This window comes from Stegostoma tigrinum, chromosome 24 (genome assembly GCF_030684315.1).
Source record: "Stegostoma tigrinum isolate sSteTig4 chromosome 24, sSteTig4.hap1, whole genome shotgun sequence".
In the NCBI taxonomy this organism is placed as follows: Eukaryota; Metazoa; Chordata; class Chondrichthyes; order Orectolobiformes; family Stegostomatidae; genus Stegostoma; species Stegostoma tigrinum.
The window spans coordinates 16,542,900-16,567,954 of NC_081377.1; the positions used below are offsets into that span (position 1 = coordinate 16,542,900).

Sequence of the window (25,055 nt, forward strand, 5' to 3'; positions counted from 1 at the left end):
TCCTCATTATTGCCTATTGAGAAAGTAAGCCTCCGAATTCCCTGGTGCAACCAAAAAATAAAGATATGCTATCCAAAGTAAAAAGAGAAAGTGATATAGAGCTAATGCTTTCCATATATAATTGAAAGCTTTTAAACAATTCCTTACAAACTATTTTTTGGAAGACTTGTTTTTACAACACAGCAATTGTTCCAACGGTCATCTCTATCTCCTCTGAAGCTTTTAGTCCTTGCAAGAATTAACGAATCATGAAAAGTAAATTATGATGCATTCCTCAAAACAACATCTTTTTCTAACTAAGACCTGATGACTCTCTAATCTAGGACTGGGGTCTGTGCTTCATATTATGTCTCATTTTTGGAACGAACCTGCGGAGAAATCTTCATGCCGAGGCGCTTTTCGATTCTTTTCAATTTTTCCTTTATCCAGGACTTCAGTCCTTGCAGATTCCCCATGTCTTTCCACAGCCCCTCTCGCAAGACAGTCAACCATTGTTGGTAAACAATCTTTAATTGCTAACCTTGTCTCTGACATAAAGTCTTTCTTTTCTGATCTTTTTATTGGAAATCCAACAGATTCTTTTAGGATAACTGATTTGCGTAATAATGCTCCAGACTTTTCGTCTTCACCCACAGTAAGCTTACTTCGTGCTCTGGAAATAGCATCTCCATTTTCAGCAATATTAAATAGTTCAGTTTTATGCAAAGTCAAATTACTTTCACTGTCATTACACAAAGTTGTTTTGTGAATGTCCCGATTCTCATCTTCACATTCAAAGCGCCTGTCACAATCGTTTAACAGCAAGTCCTTCTCAAAACTGTTTGCACCTTCTGATGCATATTCATTATGTTTGCTTTCAATTGGTTGCTTTCTATATTTTAGCTCATCAAGCTCAGTCTTCCTCCTCTTTACCTCGGCTTCATTAAATATGCCCTGTTCAACTCCATTTCCTTCTTCGAAATTATCACGAAGAGCAATTTGGTTAGTTTGAGTGTGCTGAATCCTTGGACTGTCTACTGGATCAAAGTCAACTTCATTGTCATTATCTTCCCCTAAAGGCACAGCAACAAGTTCATTTGAGCTCATATAATCATTTTGATCTTCATCTAATAGAGAACGTCCTCTTTGTAATAAAGTTTGCTCTTTATTTTTAAAAACATCACTCTGCCTCCCGTATGAGTCATTCTGACCAAAACTACTTTCATTCACAGTCACAGACAGTTCAAGTCTTCTCTCAGCTTTTGCTCGATTGGTTGTGCTGAAGTCTAGTGCCTCCGGCGAAGAGTCTCTGGATAGAACTGGTTGCCAACCGCCTTGTGTATCCATCTCATCCTCACCTAAGAGGAAAGGAGAACAAAGAAACAGAATTATATTTATGCACTATCAATGAGCTCTTATGAAATGAATACATTATAAACATTCCTTTTTCAACATTTTATTGCCTAAACCCTGACTGTCATTATGTCTGATGGCAAGCCAATTGACACCAGCCTATACCTGGCACACTCAGCCAAAAAAGTACACTGTAATCCATGAAAACTTGAAGTTTCAAAACTCCCTCCTAATCTCATTCCAGACCAGGTAGCCTTCTATTCTAAGCCAGCGTGCCTGGTTTTTCAACATTGCTCAAAATGCTTCCAATATTTTTATAAGCACTACTCCTGTCCTGAATGCAGGCTCTTTCAATATGTACGCACCACATTTTGAAGACTAAAAGCATTATTGCTTTAAAATTATAGACATATCTGTAGTAACATTTAATTTGAAAATATGCTCAGATAAGTGGAATTTTGAGCAAGACAACATCATCTAAAAATTACAGCAGAAACTGTGATGGATAATTACATGGACGATAAAAGCAGATTGCAGGTTAACTGTGAAGAAAAATTTGCGAAAGAAGCCTACTGGAATGGATGAAATTGAGGATTATCATTTATTGTCACTCGCATTTAAAGTGAATAAATACAGCAAAAATAGTGAAAAACTTCAACGGTGGTCACGATCCAGCACTATTTTGAATAGTTTAGGAATGAAAATGATAAAAGATAAAACTGAAAGAGAGTCCTAGGCCAGCTCACTCACGACACTCGCACCGCTACCCTTCCTCGACTGCCTCACCGCCCCACTAATGTCGGCATCACCTCACTTTAAGTGCCAGCTCTTCACCACTGGGCCCACCTCGCTGTCACCCAGTCCTGTGCTGACACCACAATTGCCTCCCAAGAGCGCTAGGTGCCACTGCCACCTCAATGACACAGTTGCCGCTCTGGACAAAGCACAATGCCGCTGCTGGAGTCACCGCCTCTTCAATGCCAGGAGTCCCCACTCTGGGCCTACTGCAACTACAGGTCGCTGCTAGACCAGACCGCTGCCTCACCAACAGTCCCGTTCTGGCCACACACAGCCCTGCTTCTCTGCTGCCATCACAGTTCCTTAACTGCTTTGTAATACTAATTAATATTTTAATATTACATGGTTGGTCCATAATAGATCAATTAATATTAAAATTTTAGACGTGAATATGGATTTGAATTTTCTAATTTTGGCATTTAAATGACAAATAAGTGAAAACCAGGGCTCTATTTAATTTCTGGCATCATTTGAATCTTTCAGCTGAAATGGTACCCAGTCACCACCTTTCATTTATTGTATTTCCATATACAAATGTTGCCTGTTTCCAAGGGTTCTATATTGAACACTTTTGTCCAACACTTGATTTGAGGTGCCCTGGATTTTACATTATGTTGCAAATACCTTGAATTTTGAGTACAATTTTAACCAATTAAAAACTTCCCCAGATTAGTGGTGGCAGATTTCCCTAGAAAGTATGAACATTTAACTGCAGTGCAAATGCCAACTGTTCGAAACAAGAAATTGCTAGTAGATATGCAAATGTCAGCAAATATCGAAGCAAAACTAGTTTTAGTGGTTCACAAATGTAAAAATAAAAAATAATTGGGCCAGACAAGGCTATTCAACACTTTGAACCTGCTTTACCATTTAAGATCCAGAATAAGGTAGGTGAGCTTGCAGCATGGATAGGTACCTGGGACTTCGATGTTGTGGCCATTTCGGAGACATGGATAGAGCAGGGTCAGGAATGGATGTTGCAAGTTCCAGGGTTTAGATCTTTCATTAGGATCAGGGAAGGTGGTAAAAGAGGGGGAGGCGTGGCTTCGCTAGTCAAGGACAGTATTACGGTGGCTGAAAGAACTTTTGATGAGGCCTCGTCTACTGAGGTGATATGAGCTGAGGTCAGAAACAGGAGAGGAGAGGTAACACTGCTGGGAGTTTCTTTATAGGCCTCCACAAAGTGCCAGGGATGTGGAGGAGAGGATTAGCGAAACAATTCTGGGCAGGAGCGAAAGGAACAGGGTGGTCATTATGGGAGGCTTTAACTTCCCTAACATTGACTGGAAATGCTATAACTAATACGTCGGATGGATCAGTTTTTGTCCAACGTGTGCAGGACGGTTTCCGGACACAGTACGTCGAAGGGCCAACAAGAGGGGAGGCCACACTGGATCTGGTACTTGGTAATGAACCAGGCCAGGGGTTTGATTTAGTGGTAGGTGAGCACTTTGGAGAGAGTGACCATAATTCAGTTATGTTTAGATTAGCGATGGAAAGGGATAGGAACATGCCACAGGGCACAAGTTATAGATGGGGGAAGGGCAATTATAATGCCATTAGGCAAGGCTTAGGAGGCATAGCATGGGGTAGTAAAATGCAGGGGATGGGGAAAATCAAAATGTGGAGCTGGTTTAAGGAACAGATATTGCGTGTCCTTGATAGTTATGTCCCTGTCAGGCAGGGAGGAAGCGATAAGGCAAGGGAACCGTGGTTTACTTAAGAAATTGCATCTCTTGTTAAGCGGAAGAGGGAGGCTTATGTGGCAATGAGACAAGATGGTTCAGATGAGGCGATGGAGAATTACAGATTAGTTAGGAAGGATTTAAAGAGAGAGTTAAGAAGAGCAAGGAGGGGACATGAGCAGACATCAGCGGGTAGAATAAAGGAGAACCCGTAAGCTTTCTATAGGTATGTGAGGAATAAGAGGATGACTAGGGTAGCAGTAGGGCCAAAGACAAAAGTGGGAAGTTGTGTGTGGACCCTGTGGAGATCAGAGAGGTGCTAAACGATTATTTCTCATCTGTCTTCACTGAGGAACAGGAGAATATTGTACAGGAGACCACAGAGTTACGGGCTACTAGAATTGAAGGTTAGTAAGGAAGAGGTGTTATCAATTCTAAAAGGGAAGCTAGAGAGGTGGTGGCAGAGCCTTTCGCCTTGATCTTCGAGTCCTCATTGTCTACAGGTTTATTACCAGAGAACTGGAGGGTTGCAAATGTTGCAGCCTTGTTTAAGAAGTGCAGTAGGGATGACCCAGGTAATTATAGGCCAGTGAGCCGTACATCTGTTGTCGGAAAAGTTTTGGGAAGGATTCTAAGAGATAGGATTTATAATCATCTAGCAAGCAACAATTTGATTGGAGATAGTCAGCATGGATTCATCAAGGGCAGGTCATGTCTCACAAACCTCTGAGTTTTTTGAGAAGGTGACCAAGCATGTGGATGAAGGTAGGGCAGTTGACGCGGTCTACATGGACTTCAGTAAAGCCTTTGATAAGGTTCGACATGGTAGGCTATTGGAGAAAATAGAGAGGCACGGGACTGAGGGAGATTTAACAGTTTGGATTAGAAACTGGCTTTCTGTAAGGAGGCAACAAGTGGTGGTTGATGGAAAATATTCAGCCTGGAGTCAGGTCACTAGTGGTGTGCGGTCAAGAATCTGTTTTGGCACCACTGCTGTTTGTCATTTTCATAAATGACTTGGACACAGGCATAGGGGGATGGGTTAGTAAGCTTGCAGATGACACTAAAGTTGGTGGAGTGGTAGACAGTGTGGAAGAATGTTGCAGGGAGACTTGGATAAACTGCAGAATTGGGCCGAAAGGTGGCAAGTGGAGTTCAATGCGGATAAATGTGAGGCGATTCACTTTGGGAAGAATAATAGGAACGCAGAATACTGGGTCAATGGAAAGATTCTTGGTAGTGTGGATGTGCAGAGGGATCTTGGTGTCTGTGTACACAGATCCCTGCTAGTTGCCACCCAGGTTGATAGTGCAGTTAAAAAGGCTCACTGTATGTTTGGTTTTATTGGTAGAGGGACTGAATTCCGGAGCCGGGATGTCATGCTGCAACTGTACAAAACGTTGGTACGGCCTCATTTGGAATATTGCGTGCAGTTCTGGTCGCCACATTACAGGAAGGATGTGGAAGCATTGGAAAAGGTGCAGAGGAGATTTACCAGGATGTTGCCTGGTCCGGAGCGCAGGCCCTATGAAGAAAGGCTGAGGGACTTGGGTCTGTTCTCATTGGAGAGAAGGAGGCTAAGAGGGGATTTAATGGAGACATACCAAGATGATCAGAGGATTAGATAGGGTGGACTGTGAGTCTTTTTCCTAGATGATGATGTCGGCTTGTACTAGGGGGAATAGCTGCAAATTGAGGGATGATAGATTTAAGACCGATGTCAGAGGCAGATTCTTTGCCTGCCAATGTAGTTAATTCAGCCACATTAGGGGCATTTAAACAGTCCTTGGATAAGCAAATGGATGATGATGGGATAGTGTCGGGGGAGGGGCACAGATTAGTTCAAAATCGAGAGCCGGAGGATCTGTTCTGCGCTGTATTGTTCTATGTTCTATATTCTATGGCTGATCTAATTGTGGTCAATACTCCACGTCCTTATCTAATCTACACGCTGTGACTTTATAATCAAATAACATTTAACTTAATGAGTATTACCTTAACTTGCCAGAAGAATATTCCACAGGCAAATGACGCTTTGAAAAAAATACTCAACATCAACGTAAATGACAGCCTCCTATTTTTAAACTGTGTTGTCCAGTTTCAGATTCTCCCATTCTCTCAGCATTAAACCTTTCAAGCCCACTCTGAACTTTACATGTTTCATTAAAATCACACTTTATTCTTCTAAAGTTTTTGCATGTAGGGCAGATTTGTCCAACCTTCCTTCATGCAATAACTCCTTTATCCTGGGAATCAGTCAAGTAAATCTTCTCCGTACTGCTTCCGCCATCACTATATCCTTTTCAGTATGGAGACAAAAAAATGCAGTGCCACCGATTCTTTGTGCAAACACAGTAAAACTTCCCTGCTAATGCATTTAATTCTCCACTGCAATAAATCAAATCCAACTCTCTTCAGGCCATTCAGAACTCTCACCAAGAAAACAAATTCCAGTTTGTCGGAGATCTAAAGTCAATGGTCTCAAACTTGGTTATTACTGAAGGACACAGAAATCACAAGGAGCAGGCTCGCAGCCCTGCCTGACTTCACCCCCTTCCATCCTCTGCTCCAGCTCACAGCTCCAAAACCCGACCTTCCGCACTCCCTCCAAGGAATTCAAGAGCAGCTAAACAGTTAACTAAACAGCTAACTTCATCAACAAATACCTTCTCACTAACATGTCATTGACTGACTGTGAAAATTTTCTGTGTGCAAATGCATTGTATGTTTCCAAGAAAATAACCACCACAAAAAATCAAAAGGACTTCCTTGGATGGTATGCAGTTTGGTCATCCTGAGGTTGTCAAAGCCGAAACAGAAATGGAAGTCCTTCTTTCTCAAATCAATATTAAAAATTTGACAGAATATTTCTATTGTACTGGACATCAGAGAGCAGAGTGCAACTTGGTATGGTTTAGCCTGAAACACTTGCCTATAATTCACAGAGAAAGGAGTTTAATTTAAAAATGTATAGACAGATCTGAGTTAGGTGTTGTAAGTAGCTAAACATCAATTTTCTCAGAATACAAAAAAAATCAAAATTTACTGCCTTGAGTTGGAGGAGAATATTCAAGTGTCCCTTACGCAAGGCTGTCAGGAGCTCCTTTCTCCTTGTAATGCCACGCATGGTGCCAAAATCTGGGGTGTTACTATACAAAATATCATCCAAAAAGTATTGAATAGCAGGACTGACAAAGATTATCCATTTCACCAGCTTCAAAAGAACAAAGCTGATGTAGCATGGTTGTCATGGTCATTGTGGCTTGACAGGTCATCAAAAATTAACCAATGAAGATCATGTGGGCAGTTACAGTGCCACAAGATCCTGATTCTAAGTGAAAATATGCACAAAAATCTACCACAGTTCATTGCCAAGTTCTGTGACAAAGGTGAATTGATGACAGAGATAAGGCTGTGAATCTTAGCATTACTAATCTACATGGGCATGAAGGTTACTGGACACCTGTTGAGACAGAGATGTCTTCAGGCAATACCATCTGTAACTGAGCTGTAGACACTTTCCTCACACTGGGTTACAGAGGACAGAAAAGTAACCCTATAAACAGATGTTTCACTTTCTGCTAGTTAAGGAGCCACACCATGCAGCAGCATTACCACTGTGATCAAAGAAAGCAAATTCTAAATTTTGCAACTTAATCTTAGAACTCAAAAAGATAGTGACTGTCCAGAGAGTGGAACTACAGTCATATCATCAACATACAAAACTCAATGTTAGAACTGTTTAAAACAGTGATTAGGCCAGAGCTAGCATATTGTGTACAATCCTGGAACACACATCATAGAAGGAATGTGCTAACACTGGAGAGGGTGCAACAGCAATTTACCAGGATGTTGCCTGGGCTGCGAAGTTTCAGTTACGAAGAGAGATTGGACAGACTGAGTTGTTTTCCTTGAACCAGAAAGGATTGAGTGGACTTGATTGAGATGTATTAAACTGTGATGGGCATAGACAGAGGAGACAGGAAAAAAAAACTTTTTCCCATTATCAATTAGTACCAGGGACAGATCTAAGTTAAGGCGCTGAAAGTTCAAAGGAGGTGTCAAGAAAATCCTATTTTTTAAACCAAAAGGGTAATGAAAATCTGGAACTCATGACCTGTAAAAGTGGTAGAGCAAGACACTCTCATAATATTCAGGTAGTAATTTGGAAATGCACTTGCGATGCCAAAACATACAAGACCATCAGCCAAGTGCTGAAGAATAGGATTAGGCTAGTTAGGTAGTTGCTTTTGACCACCATGGACAATGAGGTTGCAAAGCCCTTTTCCCGGGCTGTAGATCTCTATGACTCTATAAATTTTACTCTGCTGCTCTCAGTCATACTGCCCCTCCAGGGGAGGGATCGGTGAACTAACAAGAAGGGGGATACATCATCTACGACAAACCTTATGTGCGTGGAGCTGGTTGCATGATATTAATTGGATTTTGAATGCACTATCAGAGATTTTCAATTGTATAAAAGAAAGGTTCACCTCCAGTTCAACCATAATCAATACTGCCATTGTCATCAGCTCCTAGGACCCAATCGTTGACTCAGATGAAAGTGTTAAGAAAAAACTCTATTTTAACCTTAAAGTTCTCAATGCTATCGCCAAATAAGAAAGCATCCTTCTCCTCGGGCACTTCAGTGTCAGGGTTAGCCATGACTCAGACGTGTGGAGACAAACTACTGGGAAAAATCAGACGGAAAATGCCAATGTAATTGGTCTTCAACATCTGGAAAAGTGTATTCAGCATGGCCTCCTTACAACAAATAGAAAACCAGGCAGAGGTATCACAGATCAAAGTACAAGCATCTTTTGTATTATGTTATTATTTGAGTTAAAACATCCAACTTACATCTGTATCATTCAATCCATGCAGGGGACAGATGCTTGTTGGACAGAGAATTGATTTCTTTAATCTGTAATGAACATCCATTTAGCACAACAACATCACATGAACAGTTCAAGAGGAGTAAGATCAACGTCACCTCGGTAAAGCAGCTCCAACCAAACAAGAACTTTTAAGAGCACTTCATAACCAACAGGGATTTGTTCACAATTTCAGAACAGTGGGATCAAATATAGTCAGCTGAACATGACGTGTTCAGAACTCTAGGTTTTTGAGTACAATCAACATAGGACTAGCATAATAAAAATGCTACAGAAACCTCTTGGAGCGAAAGCAAACATCCTCTATAGCTTGAGAGATCTGAAGATTACAAGTCAAGATGGCAGCGTTCCAACAGCTCAAGAGTAGCACCCAAAACAAATTCCAGAATATTAAAGACCAGTGGTGGGAAGAGAAAGCCCAACAAACCACTTGGAGGATGGTCACTCTTCTTAAGGATAACAATGCTGCAAAGAACATTTTCAACAATGCTCCAAATGACAGAGATAGTCACAGGACACAAACATTATGGCACAGGAGGCCATTTGATTCATCATATCTGCATCTGATCTCCAAATGAGCACTGGGTTTAGTGTCATTCTCTTGCTCTTCCCTTGTAACCTTGTATGTTGTTTATTTAAATAATCACTTTGCTCCCTCTTGAATGTATCAACTAAACCTGCCTCCACCACACTTCTGGATAGTGCATTCCAGACCTAAATCATTCACTGTGAAAAAGTACCTTCCCAACATCACATTTCTTTCTTCAACAAGTCAGCTTAAAGCTGTGTCCTTTCATTCTTGATCCTTTTCAAACACGAAAAGCTTCTCCCCAATGATTCTTTCTAACCACTCCATGACTTTGCTTACAGATCTCCACTTAGCCCCTCTCTAAAGTTGAGGGTCTTAATCTCGATCAACTATCCTCAACAGTGAAGTTTCTCATTCCTAGAACAATTCTTATAAATCCCTCAGCACTCTCTCCAATACATTCATATCCTTCATTTAATGCGGTGCCCAAAATGTCAGCTGACGTCTACCAAATGTGTTTTGCAAGTTAAGCATCACGGCCCTGTTCTTGTACTCTATGCCCCTACTAATAAAACTCAGGATACTGTCTACTTGAAAAATTGGTCTTTCAACCTGTCCTGTCATCTTCAATGATTCGTACACATCAACACCCCCTCTACTCCTGCATCCCTTTTCAGACTGTAGCCTTTATTTTGTCCATGGTTTCCTATCAAAATATATCATTTCACACTTCTCTGAACTGACCTTCATGTGCAAACTATTTGTCTGGTACACAAACTTATCTTGTGTCCTTTTCAAGTCCTACATCGTTCTCTTTGCAATTTAAGATGATTTAAATTTTGAAAGTATGCAGATAATGCTACAAAGTGTCTCCGGCACACCAAGATCTAGATTAATAAATATCAGGAAACCAACACAGGCCCTTGGGGAACTTCTGTATAAAGCTTCTTTCAGAAGACCATGAGAAATAGGAACAAGAGCAGGGTGTTTGGTCCATGACCCTGTTCCACCATTCATTAAGATGGTCAATCTGATACTTTTCATGTCCACTTTCCTGCATTTTCACTATCCCCCTCGATCCCACTTGACTCATCACGACTAACTGTTTGAAGGGTCCGTCATGTCACTGTAACATGCCCAGTGCCCCTGTAATCCCTACTTTTACTTGCTTCAATCTCCTTGGATACATCTCTTCTGGTTCTGATGCCTTGTCAACTTCAGTACCAACAATCAACCCAACACTTATTGTTCAGCAAATTTGAACACGTTTAGTGGCAGAGATTTGTGTTTCTTTTGTCACCATGGCCTGGGTAGTAGCTACCCCCTCAGGAAGTACAGAGGCCATATATTCATTTAGTACATCAGCCATTCCCTCAGTCTCAATATTCATATTTGCTTCATAGTCTCTAAACGGCCCTCCACGTCATTTTAGAATACGTTCAATACCTTCGTGCAGATAAAAGACTTTGAGATTCTTCTTTATGTTGGCTGCCAAATCTTCTCATAACTCCTTTTTGCTATCCTTACACAACATGCATTTCCTGTCTGAAACTTTGGCATTTCTCTTCGTTCTCAATTGTATTTTCCACCTGACTTATGTCATAAGCACTTTTTAAAATGATGAACAATCTCTACTTCCTTTGTCATCCAGGGAGCTCTGGATTTGTTTGTCTTACCTTTCCCTTTTGAGGGAACATACTCTGGCGCAAGCTAAACCATGACCTCAAAAGTAGCCCATTGCTCAGGTACAGTTTTTGCCGCCAACCTCGCCCAGCTGTACTGTGGCCTATTGAAGTAGACTCCCATGCCACTTGATGCATTCTTGCTCTGGATTAATGCTGGTCATTCTCCTCCACCATCCTTAGCATTACAAACGCAATGAACAGCGTCTGCTAAATGCTCCCCACTCGCCACAATCCACCCCATTTCCAGAACTAGGTCCAACAGCACTTTTTTTTTTGGAGTGAACTCATACTGCTACAGGAAATTCACGTGAACAAAATCAAGGACTCTTGGCCCTCGCTGCTCCTTCATATGCCAAAATCCCAGCTTATATTTGGGTAATTGACATGTCCCATGAAAACTACACGGCAATGTTGGAATCTCTCCCTGCAGATTTGTTCCTCAGTATCCTTCCCATGGTGGTCTATTGGCTACACTTGCACCCTTTTTGTTCTTAGTTATAAACAAAGTGATTCTGTCTTCGAACCTTCGCACACATCATATCTGTCCAGCACTGCAATGCTTTCCTCAACCAATACCATTACTCCCTCCTCCTTTCCTTCCTTTTCTGAAAACCTTGTGCCCTGCAATATTTAACATCCAGTCCTAGCCTTCCTTGTGCCAGGTCTCCATTATCACCACATGATTATATTTCCATATGGCAGTGCCTATAGCTCCCTCATTAATTAATTATACTCATATTCACATTACATCCATTACCCTGACTCAGACTTCACTTTTTCCACCCCAACTTCAACAACACCCTCGGATATTTTATTCACTACGCTAGCACTATTTGCCTTTCCAAATATTCTGTGCATTCCCAGTAATCTGTGGTAGAATCAACAGTGATCCTCCAGCAATGGGAGTGCAGCAACAAGAAATCACAGCATAGTTCTGGAGGTACCCAACTAAGATCTTAAAAGATCATGAATTTTAGGCCCAAGGTTTCAAACACTTATCTTGTGGATTTTGAAAAAAAAACACCCCTGACTTCAGGGACGCATGTTATTAAGGTGTCAGTGTTGGACTGCGTTGGACAAAGTCAAAAATCAGATGCCACAAGGTTATAAGCCAGCAAATTTATTTGAAAACTAGCTTTCAAAGCATTGCTCCTTCATCAGGTGTAGCGAGTGTGAGACATCAAGACACAGAATTTACAAGTAAAAGTTCAAAAGATCATACAACAGATACAACTGTATTGAATAAACAAAAAATGGCCCCGTCAACTCCCACCTGTTAAATCTTTAGTCAGTTAGAAAGGGGATGTAGATTTCAACTGATTAAAATGAAAATCTCAAAATTTCTTTGAAGTCACTGCCTCGAGATAACAAAATACTCTTTTAGTGTATACAAGAGGTGACAGCTCAGGTCAGACAATGCATTTTCAGTGTGAGGGCTTGTTTAGAATCTGTGTTTTAACCCGGGATCCAACTGCTTTTATTTCCAAAGAAAGAATTTACAAAATGCCCCATTAACTGTTTCTACAAAAATTGTGCGCTAAAACAAAATAACCTATATTTACACATCAAAATCTGCAAATGCAAACTGACTGAATAGACTTGAGAAGAGGAAAGAGGGCAGGCAGGCGGGGGGGGCGGGCAAGGGAGGGCATGCAGGCAGGGGCGTGCAGGTGAGGTTACGCAAGGGTTGGGGGGGGGAGGGGGGCACGAGGGCAGAATCAGTCTCATTCTTGGACATACGTATCTCTATCAAGGACAGACACCTCAATACCTCACTTTACCACAAACCTACAGAAAATCCCACAATGCTACTCCTCTCTAGCTTCCACCCTAAACATATTAAAACAGCCATCCTCTACAAACAAACCACGTGCATACACAGGATCTGCTCGGATAAAGGATGTTGAAGGACGCCCTCATACGAACAGGATAGAATTCTCAACTCACTGATCACCAGTTCCGACGCGCCACAGCAAAAAACCATAATGGCCTCCTCAAAAGAAGACAGACAATACACAACTAATAGGGTACGCTTCATCATCCAGTACTTCCCAGGAGCATAGAAACTATGCCCTGCTCGACGCAGCATTCAACACATCGATGACTACAAGCACCATGCCAAGATCTTCCTTACACCTCCACTTCTTATCTTTAAACAACCACAAAACCTTAGACTACTCAGCCTTCAGGGCAACATCAACCACAACATGTCACAGCTCTGCTGTAGCAACCTGTGCAAGACATGTCAGATCATGGACACGGACACTACCAATAACATGTGGGAATACCGCCCACCACGTGTACAGCTGATACACACGACTTGGCCAACTCTGTCCTTCTCATATGCTGCAGGCAAAGATGCCCCAGACGCATGGTATATTGGCGAAACCATGCATACACCATGACAATATGAATGGACACTGCATAACAACTGCCAGACAGGGGAGGTCCCCCCCCAGTGGGGGAGAACTTCAGCAGTCAAGGACATTTGGCCTCGGATCTTCAGGTAAATGCCTTGAAGGCAGCCTTCAGGATACATTAAAACACAGAGTTACCAGAGGCAGATAGCCACATTCAGTACCTATTTAGAACATAGAACGTAGAAAAGTACAGCACAGTACAGGCCCTTCAGCCCACGATGTTGTGCCGTGGAATAATCCTAATCCAAAAATAAAATGACCTAACCTACATTCCCCTCAACTCACTGCTGTCCATGTGCACGTCCAGCAGTCGCTTAAATGTCACTAATGACTCTGCTTCCACGACTACCACTGGCAAACTATTCCATGCGCTCACAACTCTCTGCGTGAAGAACCTCCCTCTGACATCTCCTCTATACCTTCCTCCTAACACCTTAAAACTATGACCCCTCGTGGCAGTCAATCCTGCCCTGGGGAGAGGTGTCTGGCTATCGACTCTATCCATGCCTCTCATTACCTTATACACCTCGATCAGGTCACCTCTCTTCCTCCTCCTCTCCAGAGAGAAAACTCGGAGCTCAGTCAACCTCTCCTCGTAAGACAAGCCCTCCAGTCCAGGCAGCATCCTGGTAAGCCTCCTTTGCACCCTCTCCACAGCCTCCACATCTTTCCTATAATAGGGCGACCAGAACTGGACACAATATTCCAAGTGTGGTCTCACCAGGGTTTTGTCGAGCTGCAGCATAACCTCGCTGCTCTTAAACTCGATCCCCCTGTTAATGAAAGCCAAAACACCATATGTTTTAACAACCTTTTCCACTTGGGTGGCAACTTTGAGGGAGCTATGCACTTGAATGCCAAGATCCCACTGTTCCTCCACACTGCTGAGAATCATGCCTTTAATCCTATATTCAGCATTTAAGTTCGACCTTCCAAAATGCATCACCTCGCATTTATCCAGGTTGAACTCCATCTGTCATTTCTCAGCCCAGCTCTGCATACTGTCAATGTCTCGCTGAAGCGTGCAAAAGCCCTCGATACTATCAACGGCACCTCCAACCTTTGTGTCACCAGCAAACATACTAACCCACCCCTCAACCTCCTCATCCAAGTCATTTATAAAAACTACAAAGAGCAGAGGCCCCAACAACAGAGCCCTGCAGGACACCACTCAGCACTGACCTCCAGGCAGAATATTTACCACCTACAACCACTCTCTGCCTCCTGTCAGCCAACCAATTCTGAATCCAGACAGCCAAATCACCCCGTATCCCATACCTCCTGACTTTATGAAATGAGCCTGCTGTGGGGAACCTTATCAAATGCCTTGCTGAAGTCCATGTACACCACATCCACTGCTCGACCCTCGCCAACCTGTCTCGTGACCTCCTCAAAGAACTCAATAAGATTTGAGGCATGACCTGCTCCTCACAAAGCCAAGCTGATGCCCTTTAATCACGCTATGCTTTTCCAAATAGTCACAAATCCTATCCCTCAGAATTCTTTCCAAAACCTTGCTGACCACAGACCTAAGACTGACTGGACTGTAATTTCCAGGGATTTCCCTATTCCCTTTCTTGAAAAGAGGAACAACATTTTCCTCTGTCCAATCTTCCGGTACGACTCCCATGGAGAGTGAGGAAGCAAAGATCTTCGCCAGCGACTTAGCAACCTCCTTTCTCGCTTCCCGGAGCAACCTAAGATAAATCTGGTCTAGCCCTGGGGACTTATCAATCTTCATGTTTGCCAAAATTTCCAGCACATCAACTCCCTCAATCTCAATCTGTTCAAGCCTGTTTTCCTGCTCCTCAAAGTTCTCATTCACAACAAGGTCCCTTTCCTTAGTGAAAACCGAAGCAAAAAACCCATTTAGGGCTTCCCCTATCTGCTCAGACTCCACGCACAAGTTCCCTACGCTATCCCTGATCGGCCCTACCTTCTCCCAGATTGTTCTCTTATTCCTCACGTAGGAGTAAAATGCCTTTGGGTTCTCCCTAATCCTTCCTGCCAAGCCTTTAATCGTGCCCCTTCCTGGCCCTCCTCAGTCCACTTTTGAGCTCCTTCCGAGCAAGCCTGTAATCCTCTAAAGCTGTGCTGGACCCTTGCTTCCTCCACCTTATGTAAGCTGCCTTTTTCTTTTTGACATGCACCTCTGTACCCGTCATCCAAGGCTCCTTAATCTTACCCCTTCTTACCTGTCTCAGAGGAACAAATTTATGCATCACTCAAGACAGCATCAACCGTGATCCTGCCCTACAGCTGACCCCGCCCCCAACACACACACACACACACACACACACACACACACACACACACTCTCTCTCTCTTCCTCACACATAGACACAGAGGCACTCAGACACACTCCACCCCTCCCCACCACCACCCCACCGCGCCCCCCCACCAACCCCCTGCCAATACATGTAGGCATGTGCACACACAGGCATGCACGCACACACATGGGGTGGATTTGCATTTACAGATTTGTATTTGTAGATATATTCTATTTTGTTCAAAAAGCACACAATTTGTAGAAACAGTCAATGGGGTATTTTATAAATTCCTGCTTTGGAAATGAAACAAGTTGGATCCCGGGTTAAAACACAGATTCTAAACAAGCCCTCACACTGAAAATGCATTGTCTGACCTGAACTGTAACCTACTGTATACACTAAAAGAGCATTTCAATATCTTGGGGCAGTGACTTCAAAGAAATTCTGGGATTTTCATTTTAATCAATTGAAACCTGCAACTCTTTAGATTTAACAGGCGGGAATTAACAAGCTGTTTTTCGTTTATTCAATACAGCCGTGTCTGTTCTATGATCTTTTGATCTTTTACTTGTTAAGTTCTGTGTCTTGATGTCTCTCTCACTACACCTGAAGAAGGAGCAATGCTTCAAAAGCTAGTGTTTTTAAATGAACCTGTTCGGCTATAACCTAGAGTTGTGTGAATTTTGACGTTCAGGAATATAATCACTGTAACCTTCATGCGATGAAAACCGTTAAGGGTACTTCCTCGTTGCCGCCTCCAGGGAAATTTCTGAATTGTCTGTCTCTGCAGAAATGCCATCAGAAACAATGTGGCTTTAGAGCTTCCAAGGAAATGTCTGGTGTCATCATCATTGCCCGGTAAACCCATGAGAAAAGTTGAGGGCAACAACAGGGATTCTCCACTGCATTCAATGACACAACTAGACCATTTTATTCAGTAAAGTGCATGGTCTTGTGGGTTGCTCGCCAGAGATTTATATATCCATGAAACTGCACTACAATCATAATTACATCATTAAAATGCTACTGCAACTATCTTGAGTGGGAAATCGGGAATAAAACTTTGAAAATCCAGACTGGTATCTAGCTGTAATAATCCCCACACTATTTATAATAAAGGCAGCTAGTGTTAACTACACTTAAATTTAATTGTGTATTTTATAATGTTATATTTAATCAATATTTTATGAATAGTCTAAGTGCCAATATCAAAATTGTTAGAACTTAAATAACTATATATAATATATAAATATATTGAATGTATTGTAAATGTTTGATTATACAATAAAATAATTAAACATTATTATCAATTATTCAGGCTATATGTTTCTAACTATCAGCAGATTAGCCGGATTGCTAAATAAACAAATTGAAAACTAGCTTTTTGCAAACAAAACTTACTCAAGCAAATATCTAAAGATTATTAGCAGAAGACTTAAACCGTGCAAATATATGTAAGTACACTTGTTGAAAAATAACATGTACGTGCACCTGAAATCTGGAAAATAACTTTAAACATTGCAGAATTTTTCAAAGTATTTTTGTCAAGTGGCAGTTAATACAGAAAAAAATTATTCACAAATGGTCCAAATGCTTGTTTCCAGCCAAGGTCACCTCGCACTCAAGCTGTTGGCAGCGGAGTGCCTTCCTGAGTCACATGCAGCCCGCTGACATTTCTTTTCTGAAGGCAGCAATGGTAGGTTTTGAATTCTACCTTTAGGAACCCTTCACTTGTGACAATAAGGGCTTCCAGTGGGTTTACAACTCTCAAGATTTGGATAAAAGGAGTTTCAGAGAAAAGAGCAAAGGGAAAAAAGCAGTTGTCGCAGGGCATTCTCCCTGGCTTTCTGTTCAAATTCAGTATCTTTTCCTTAACCCACAAATTAGGTCATGCGACTTTTCACTAGAAGTGTTGCAAACTTGGCATCTCCACACAAGCAGTTTATTCCTTGCAAATGCAGCATTATTGCTGCAAGGTCAAACACACTGGCTGTGTTGTGCAAGACATATGCACAAATGTCTAGTCACATAAGTTAATATTTTAGATAATGTATCTTTACAACAAGAGAGACAGCACAGGTCTGCATATAATACGAAAGTCATTGCCAGCAAAAATCAGACGTAAACTACACTGAGTTTCACAATACGTATTGTTATAACTTCCAACTCTCAGCCAAATAGGATACTGAGGTTGTGAAAAATCAACTCCAACATGAAGTAGTGACTGATTTTGTTGCAAAGTTGGGTACATGACTTGTGGATGGAGAAGGCTGAAATTTAGAATTTGGCATTTATAAATGCGAGTGGGGAAAGCATTGTGTGGTTCCTTTAAAAGATTGTGCGCTTTTTAAGAATCTCTACAGTGTGGAAACAGGGCCTTCAGCTCAACAAGTCCACACCGACCCTTGCAGCATTCCACCCAGACCCATCACCTCATAACCTACCTCAGCTACATATCCCTGAACACATGGCCAATCAACCTAGCCTGGACATCTTTGGATTGTGGGAGGAAATCACAGCAACCGGAGGAAACCCACACAGGCACTGAGAGAATGTGAAAACTCCACACAGACAGTCACCCGAGGGTGGAATTGACCCCAGGTCCCTGGCGCTGTGATGCCCTCGACCTTTGCCACCTCAGCACCATTACTGCAGACAGTGGTGTGCCCTCCACTTTGCTCCCTGAAGTCAATGGCCAGTTCCTTTGTTTTGCTGACACTGGTGGAGAAATTGTTGTCTTAACACCATGTCGTTAAGCACTCACTCAATCTATTCTCTAGTATTCTGTCTCATCTTTGTTCAAGATCCAACCTACAACAGTGCTGTCATCAGCAAACTTGTAAATTGAATTGGGCCACACAGTCATGAGTGTATAACAAGTATAGCAGAGGAGTGAATACACAGCCTCGCAGGGCACTGATGCTGACAACTTCTGGTACAGAAGGGGTTGCTGCCTATTCTTACTGATTGCAATCCATGCGCCAGAAAGTTGAAGATCCAGTTCCAGAAGAGGGAGCTGAAACCTCGGTCTCAGAGTTTAGAGATGAGTTTGGTTGGAATTATGGTGGTGAAGGCACAACTATAGTCACGAAGTAGGAGCCCGACGCAGGTATCTTTTTTTGTCCAGATGGTCCACAGAGATGAGTGTAGGGCCAGGGAGACGGCATCTTCCTTGGACCTGTTGCATCAGTAGGCAAATTGCAAAGGATCAAGGCAATTTGGGAGGCTATAGTTCACGTGAGCCATGACGAACCTTTCTAACCACTTCATAATTATGGAGATCAGAGCCATCAGACAGTAGTCATTGAGGCACTCTGCATGGTTTTTCCTGTCAGCAGGATGTTGGTGGTCTTCTTGAAGTAGGTGAGAGTTTTAGATTGGAGTATGGCAAGGTTAAAGATGTCTGCGAATACTCCCACCACCTGGCCTGCATTGGATCCAAGTGCACAGTCAGGACTCCAGCTGGACCAGTTGCTTTTCATGGGTTCACTCCAAAGAAGGCCAAATCTAAACGGCTGCAGCAGTGACTGTGGGTACAGGTGCACCCGAGCCTGTTGGGACAGGTGACCATTTCACTGACTTCTTGTTCAAAAGAAGCACAGGACACGTTCAGCTCATCAGGTAGCGACGTGCTGTTGCTCACAATTCTGTTCAACTTCACTTTATAGTCTGTTATATTAGGTAAAACTTGCCGCAAACCACGGGTGTCCACGTGGTTGGTGTGGGCCTCAAGCTTAGTTTGGTGTTGTCCCTTCGTGTCTCTGATAACACTACGAAGGTCCTACATGGATTTCCTAGAGGGATTAGGGCTACCTAACTTGTGTGACTAAGACCTGGACTTCAGTAGGGAGTAGATTTCCCAGTTCAACAAGATTTCCAGATGAGAAACAAATCAGATTAATATCGTTGGCATTTAGTTTTCTACACACTTTTTACAAAATTCATTCATGGGATGAGGGCGTCACTGGCTAGGCAGCATTTACTGCCCATCTCGAATTGCCCGGAGGACAATTAAGAATCAACCACATTGCTATGGGTCTGGATGTGCATGTAAGCCAGACCAGGTAACGATGGCAGTTTCCTTCTTTAAAGGGTATTAGTAAACCAGATGGGTTTTTCCAACAATTGACAGTGGATTCAGAGTCATCAACAGACTCTTAGTTCCAAATATTTGTTGAATTCAAATTCTACCAGCTGTCATTGCAGGATTTGAACTCAGGTCCCCAGAACATGATCTGCGTTTCTGGATTAACAGTCCAATGAAAATACCATTGCGCTACTGCCTTCCTCATACAAATGAAATCTGTAATGATCGTGGCACACTTGTTTAGGTTGGTTCTTGCTTAGTGGGCAAGAATGGAGTCACAATCATAAGACAGGGAATGGGGCAACATTTCATCTATTTTCTTTCTAAATGCTTTGGTGATCTTTTAAAAACACACAACCACTTGAACTTGGAACCAAGGAACCTAAAGGAGTAGAACTACAAAACAGCCTGTTTGCGGTCTTTTAGGATGCTGCGCAATCTTCCAACTAATAGGAAACACTGGTACCAAGCTTACAAAAAAATGGCGAAAAACAATGGTTTTGCTTTTCCTAATATTTGCCTGAAAGCAAGTGGCATGCTATCACAGATAGAATGTTAAAAAGCAAGTTGAGAACGTACAAGCGGCATACGGGTTCAGAGAAGCAGTGTAAAATGGGAACTGGAGGTCAAATTTTCAGATGCTTCAGAGGAGACCGACGGGTGGATGCTTAAAAATACTGTGCATCAACAGTGAGAATAAAAGGGCAGGTTGAGAAGACAAAGTAGTTAAATGAAGGCCAAGTTAAAAAATGTATGTTCTCTATTAATTTTCCATTTAGTTGGATATGACAATTATGACAAAGTTTTAAATTGGAAATTTACAAGCAAATAGATAATTAAAAAGACTATCATTCACAATTGTATACTGATTGATTCTGTTCATTTAAGGAATCAATTTTCTAAACTAAAATCAGACCTCAAGCGGTCCAAGACAATTAGTCAGGTAACAAGCCAGGTTGCATTTATCACATCACAGCTAGACAGGGTGGTTAATGAGCAGGTGTTGAGCACGCTTGCCTTCATTGCTCAGGCCATTGAGTATAGGAGTCGAGACGTTATGTTGAGGTTGTACAGGATGTAGGTGAGGCCTTTGAGTACTTGAACAAAAACAGAAGTTGCTGGAAAAGCTCAGCAGGTCTGGCAACATCTGGAAAGAAAAATTAGAGTTAATATTTCAGGTCCGGTGAACGTTCTCAGAACTAATGGTAGCTAGGAAAATGTTGGTTTGTATGTAGAAGATAGAGTGGGATGGAGGGGATAAGAAGTAAATGACAGGTGGGGATGGAGCTCAAGGAGGGAGAGGAACAGTTCGACAGACAAAGAGTTGATCATGATCTGGCTCAGAGGTTGAATGCAAATTCTCATTTTCCGCTTGGAGACCCTGTAGGCCTCTGTACTCAATTTTAAGTTCAATATTTTTCGGGCCCAAACTCACCCACGTCCTAGCCCCGTAACCCACGCATCAGGCCTTGTTATCATAGTGTGCCATTACATGCTACCTATTCTTTGTCACCAACCATACCCATTAACATCCACTTAAGCTCCTACCCAGATCCACACTCCCCTCCACTCCCACCACACCCGGCACTTTTCCCTGCAACCGCAGGAAATGCTACACCTGCCCTGACACCTCCCCCCTCACCCTGATCCCAGGCCCCAAGAAGACTTTCCATATCAAGCACCTGCACATCTGCTCATGCAGTATACTGCATCCGCTGTTACTGTTGTGGCCTCGTCTACATCAGGGAACCAAGCAAAGGTTTGGGGACCGCTTTGCAAAACACCTACACTTGTTAGATAACAAAGTGTGAAGCTGGATGAACACAGCAGGCCAAGCAGCATCTCAGGAACACAAAAGCTGATGTTTCGGGCCTAGACCCTTCATCAGAAAGGGGGATGGGGAGAGGGTTCTGAAATAAATAGGGAGAGAGGGGGAGGCGGACCGAAGATGGAGAGAAAAGATGATAGGTGGTGCAGTGGGAGAGAGATTCCCTGAGGTTGGTCCAGAGGGAGGAGGGTAACTTCTTCAGGTTAGGCATCCCTGGAAGAGGCTTCGCAGTGAGGTTAAAATTGTGATCAGAGATAATGTGAACTGCAGATGCTGGGGAATCCAAGATAACAAAGTGTGAAGCTGGACACCTATACTTGTTAGATTCATTTTTCAGAGACCCTCATGGACTTGATGCAACAACAAGACACTGCCCTGGTTACAAAAACACAATTCTTTATTATTAAGCAGATAAAAGCTGCAGAGGATCGTCGTACACAACCCAGCAGAGAGTGCAGAGTATTGTGAGCGAATTTCCCCAAACAGGGGACAGTCCCCACTTTTATACCCTTGGAATTGGCGGATACACAGGACAATTACTACATCCGAAAGTTCAAGAGTATGTGGTCACACCACTATAACGAGAACAGGATACAGCTTTGATCATCACGAAGTGTATGATAACGACAGGATGCGATTTCAAGTGATGACAACTGCCCGACTTGATCAAAGGTCACTACCTTGGCCAGTTCAGCAGAAACAGGAGTAGGCTGCAGTGAGAGTAGAGCTTAATGCTTTTTATATTTACAGATATTTCACACCCAATCCTATTCGGGCAAGAAGTTGGGACAGTGTTCACATACCCCTGTATGAGGAGATAAGGAGCATACAAATTCGTGGGATGTTAACCCATTAACATTAACATCTCACGCTCAGTTCGCACTAAACAACTGCACCTCCCAGTCACAAACCATTTCAACCCCCCATCCCATTCCTCAGACATGTCCATCTTGGGCCTCCTGCAGTGCCACAACAATGCCCCCGCCGAAGGTTGCAGTAACAGCCACTCCTATTCCGCTTGGGAACGCTGCAACCTAACGGTATCAATGTGGCCTTCACAAGCTTCAAAATCTCCCCTCCTCCTACCGCATCCCAAACCCAGCTCAGCTCGTCGACGCCTCCCTAATCTGTCCTTCCTCCCACCTATCCCCACCTCCCACCTAATCTCATCTGTCCCCCTTGACCTGTCCGTCCTCCCTGGACTGACCTATCTCCTCCCTACCTCCCCACCTACACTCACCTTTACTGGCTCTATCCCCGCCTCTGACCTGTCTGTCTCCTTTCCACCTATCTGCTCCTCTATCCATCTTCTATCCACATCCCTCTCTCTCCCTAATTACTTCAGAACCCCCGTCGCCTTCAGAAATGAGGGAAAAGGGTCTAGGCCCGAAATGTCAGCCTTCCTGCTCGGCCTGGTACGTTCATCCAGTTCTACACCTTGCTATCTCGTTATCAACTCCTTTGTCTGTCCAACTGTTCTTTTCTCTCTTTGGGCTCAATTCCCACCTATCATTTACTCCGTACCCCCACTCTGCCACCACCCCACCCCCAACCCTATCCTCTGCATATAAAATCAACATTTTCCTAGCTACCATCAGTTCTGAGGGAGGTCCACTCAACTCAAATTGTCAACTCTGATTTTTCTTCACCGATGCTGCCTGCCCTGCTGAGCTTTTCCAGCAATATCTGTTTTTGTTTGGAGTACTTGTATATTCTGGTCTCATTGCTATAGGAAGGATATTATTAAATTGGAGAGGGTTCAGAAAAGATTTATCAGATGTTGCCAGAACTGGAAGGTTTGAGTTCAGAGAGAGTGGATAGGCTTGGGACTTGTTTCACTGGAACCTAAGAGGTTGAGGGGTGACCTTACAGAGATGTGTATCATCATTAGGGAGCACAGGTGAGGCGAATAGCAAAGATCTTCTTTCCTAAGTTGGTGGAGTTCAAAATTTGGGGGTGGGTGGGAGGCATACTTTTAAAGTTAGAGCAGAAAGATTTAAACTGGACGCGAGGGGCAATGTTTTTACCCCGAAAGACGTTCGTATGAGGATGGAACTGCCAGAGCAACTGTTACTTGGAGGTACAGGTACAACATTTAAAAGATACTTGGATAGGTATGTGAACAGGAAAACTCTGGAGGGATACAGACCAAACACAGGCAGGTGAGACGAGTTTAGTTTTTAAAAATTTGATCAGTATGGACAAGTTGGGCCAGAGGGTCTGTTTATGTGCTGTATGGCTATGATATCAGTGAGAGTTCTCCAATTTAGAAATTATAAATTGTTGCACAAGCAACAGACTAGGTGTCAACAGACAGCAGAATGGCATCAACTACTGTTAATGCAGATCTCAAAACCTCTCCATTCAGAAGGAAAGAAGTCTTTAGAATACCAGCCACAATTTATGTTTTGCTTTAAAAAAGTCACCCAAAGTGGCAGCCAACAAAAACCAGGTCAAATCAAATTCTATGCAGACGTTCACTAAAATTCTTCAGCATCATTGGCAAGACTTGATGTGGACCTTTCAGAAACAGGTCTGAGCATTCATTAATAAATTTTGCCAATTTTGGATGGCTCTCCAACAGCTTCCTCTCTTTCTCATTTGTTTTTTCAGGAAAGCAAATCAAGCTGCGTTGTTGCAGCTTCAAATTAAACTGCTGCCGAGTACAAACTATAATAAGAATGCTTCTTCTCAACAAATATCTGAGCCAATAGGTCTAGCTGCAATTTCCAAAAGCTTTTTGTCTTATTTCAACCACTCATTGTCATGTCACTTAAATGGTCTTCACCGGTCTTAAATGCCCATCATACAAAATATCCCAACTTCCCCAATTTTCCAGCTATCAAAAAAATTGCAATCTCACCATTGTTGCAAACCCCATCAAGACCATTGACATTTGAAGACAGAAAGAATCCGAGTCAACAGCAACTTTTCTGCCTTCAGAAATTGACATAATTCAAACATTACCAGGCAAAGCGTATTTCAAAGAGACGAGCTTCACTCCAACTAATCAATACAAACTCTTTCTCATGTAAGTACAAACACATACATTACTTCTCACACAAGCAATCTCAGTCTCTCCAGTTTGGTCTCCATTTTGCAGGATTTCTCATTTCCCATTCAATAGTTTAAACTTTGATTGACATAACCATATTCCAGCAACCATATTCCATTTGAAGTGCCCAGGCAAAGTTACCCACCAAGGTGTGTTCCTTCAAAAAAATCTCCTTTTCAGATCATGATTACACTAAAGCTCAGAATTGCCAAAGTCTCCCTTTTTCGCACATCCTTACATGGGTCTTAGACCAAGCAGCAATGGATCCTGTCTAATCCACTTTATCCTATCTTTTGCTTTCTGCTCTTTCTAAAAGTATAACATACAGTGTAACACAGTCTCTGCTCTATTCCCAGAATGCTGCTTCAATCCTAGCATTTATTCCAAGACTACCGAACAGAAATCCATTCCATTCAGAAAGAATATTAAGAGTTGTTTCTGTACACAAATTCTCAATTTACTGAACTGCCA

The 25,055-nt window shown here is 42.6% G+C and overlaps 1 protein-coding gene across 7 annotated transcripts in view; it reads right to left on the minus strand.

The window, feature by feature from the left end:
* The window catches only part of LOC125464971 (zinc finger MYM-type protein 4-like), a 194,792-nt gene that overhangs the window by 81,322 nt on the left and 88,415 nt on the right, over window positions 1–25,055 (minus strand). For all 7 annotated transcript variants that reach the window (XM_048557957.1, XM_048557956.1, XM_048557955.1 and 4 more), the window contains one exon: window positions 369–1,337. In XM_048557957.1, coding sequence (XP_048413914.1) covers window positions 369–1,337 — 969 coding nt within the window. The remainder of the gene's footprint in view (window positions 1–368; window positions 1,338–25,055) is intronic.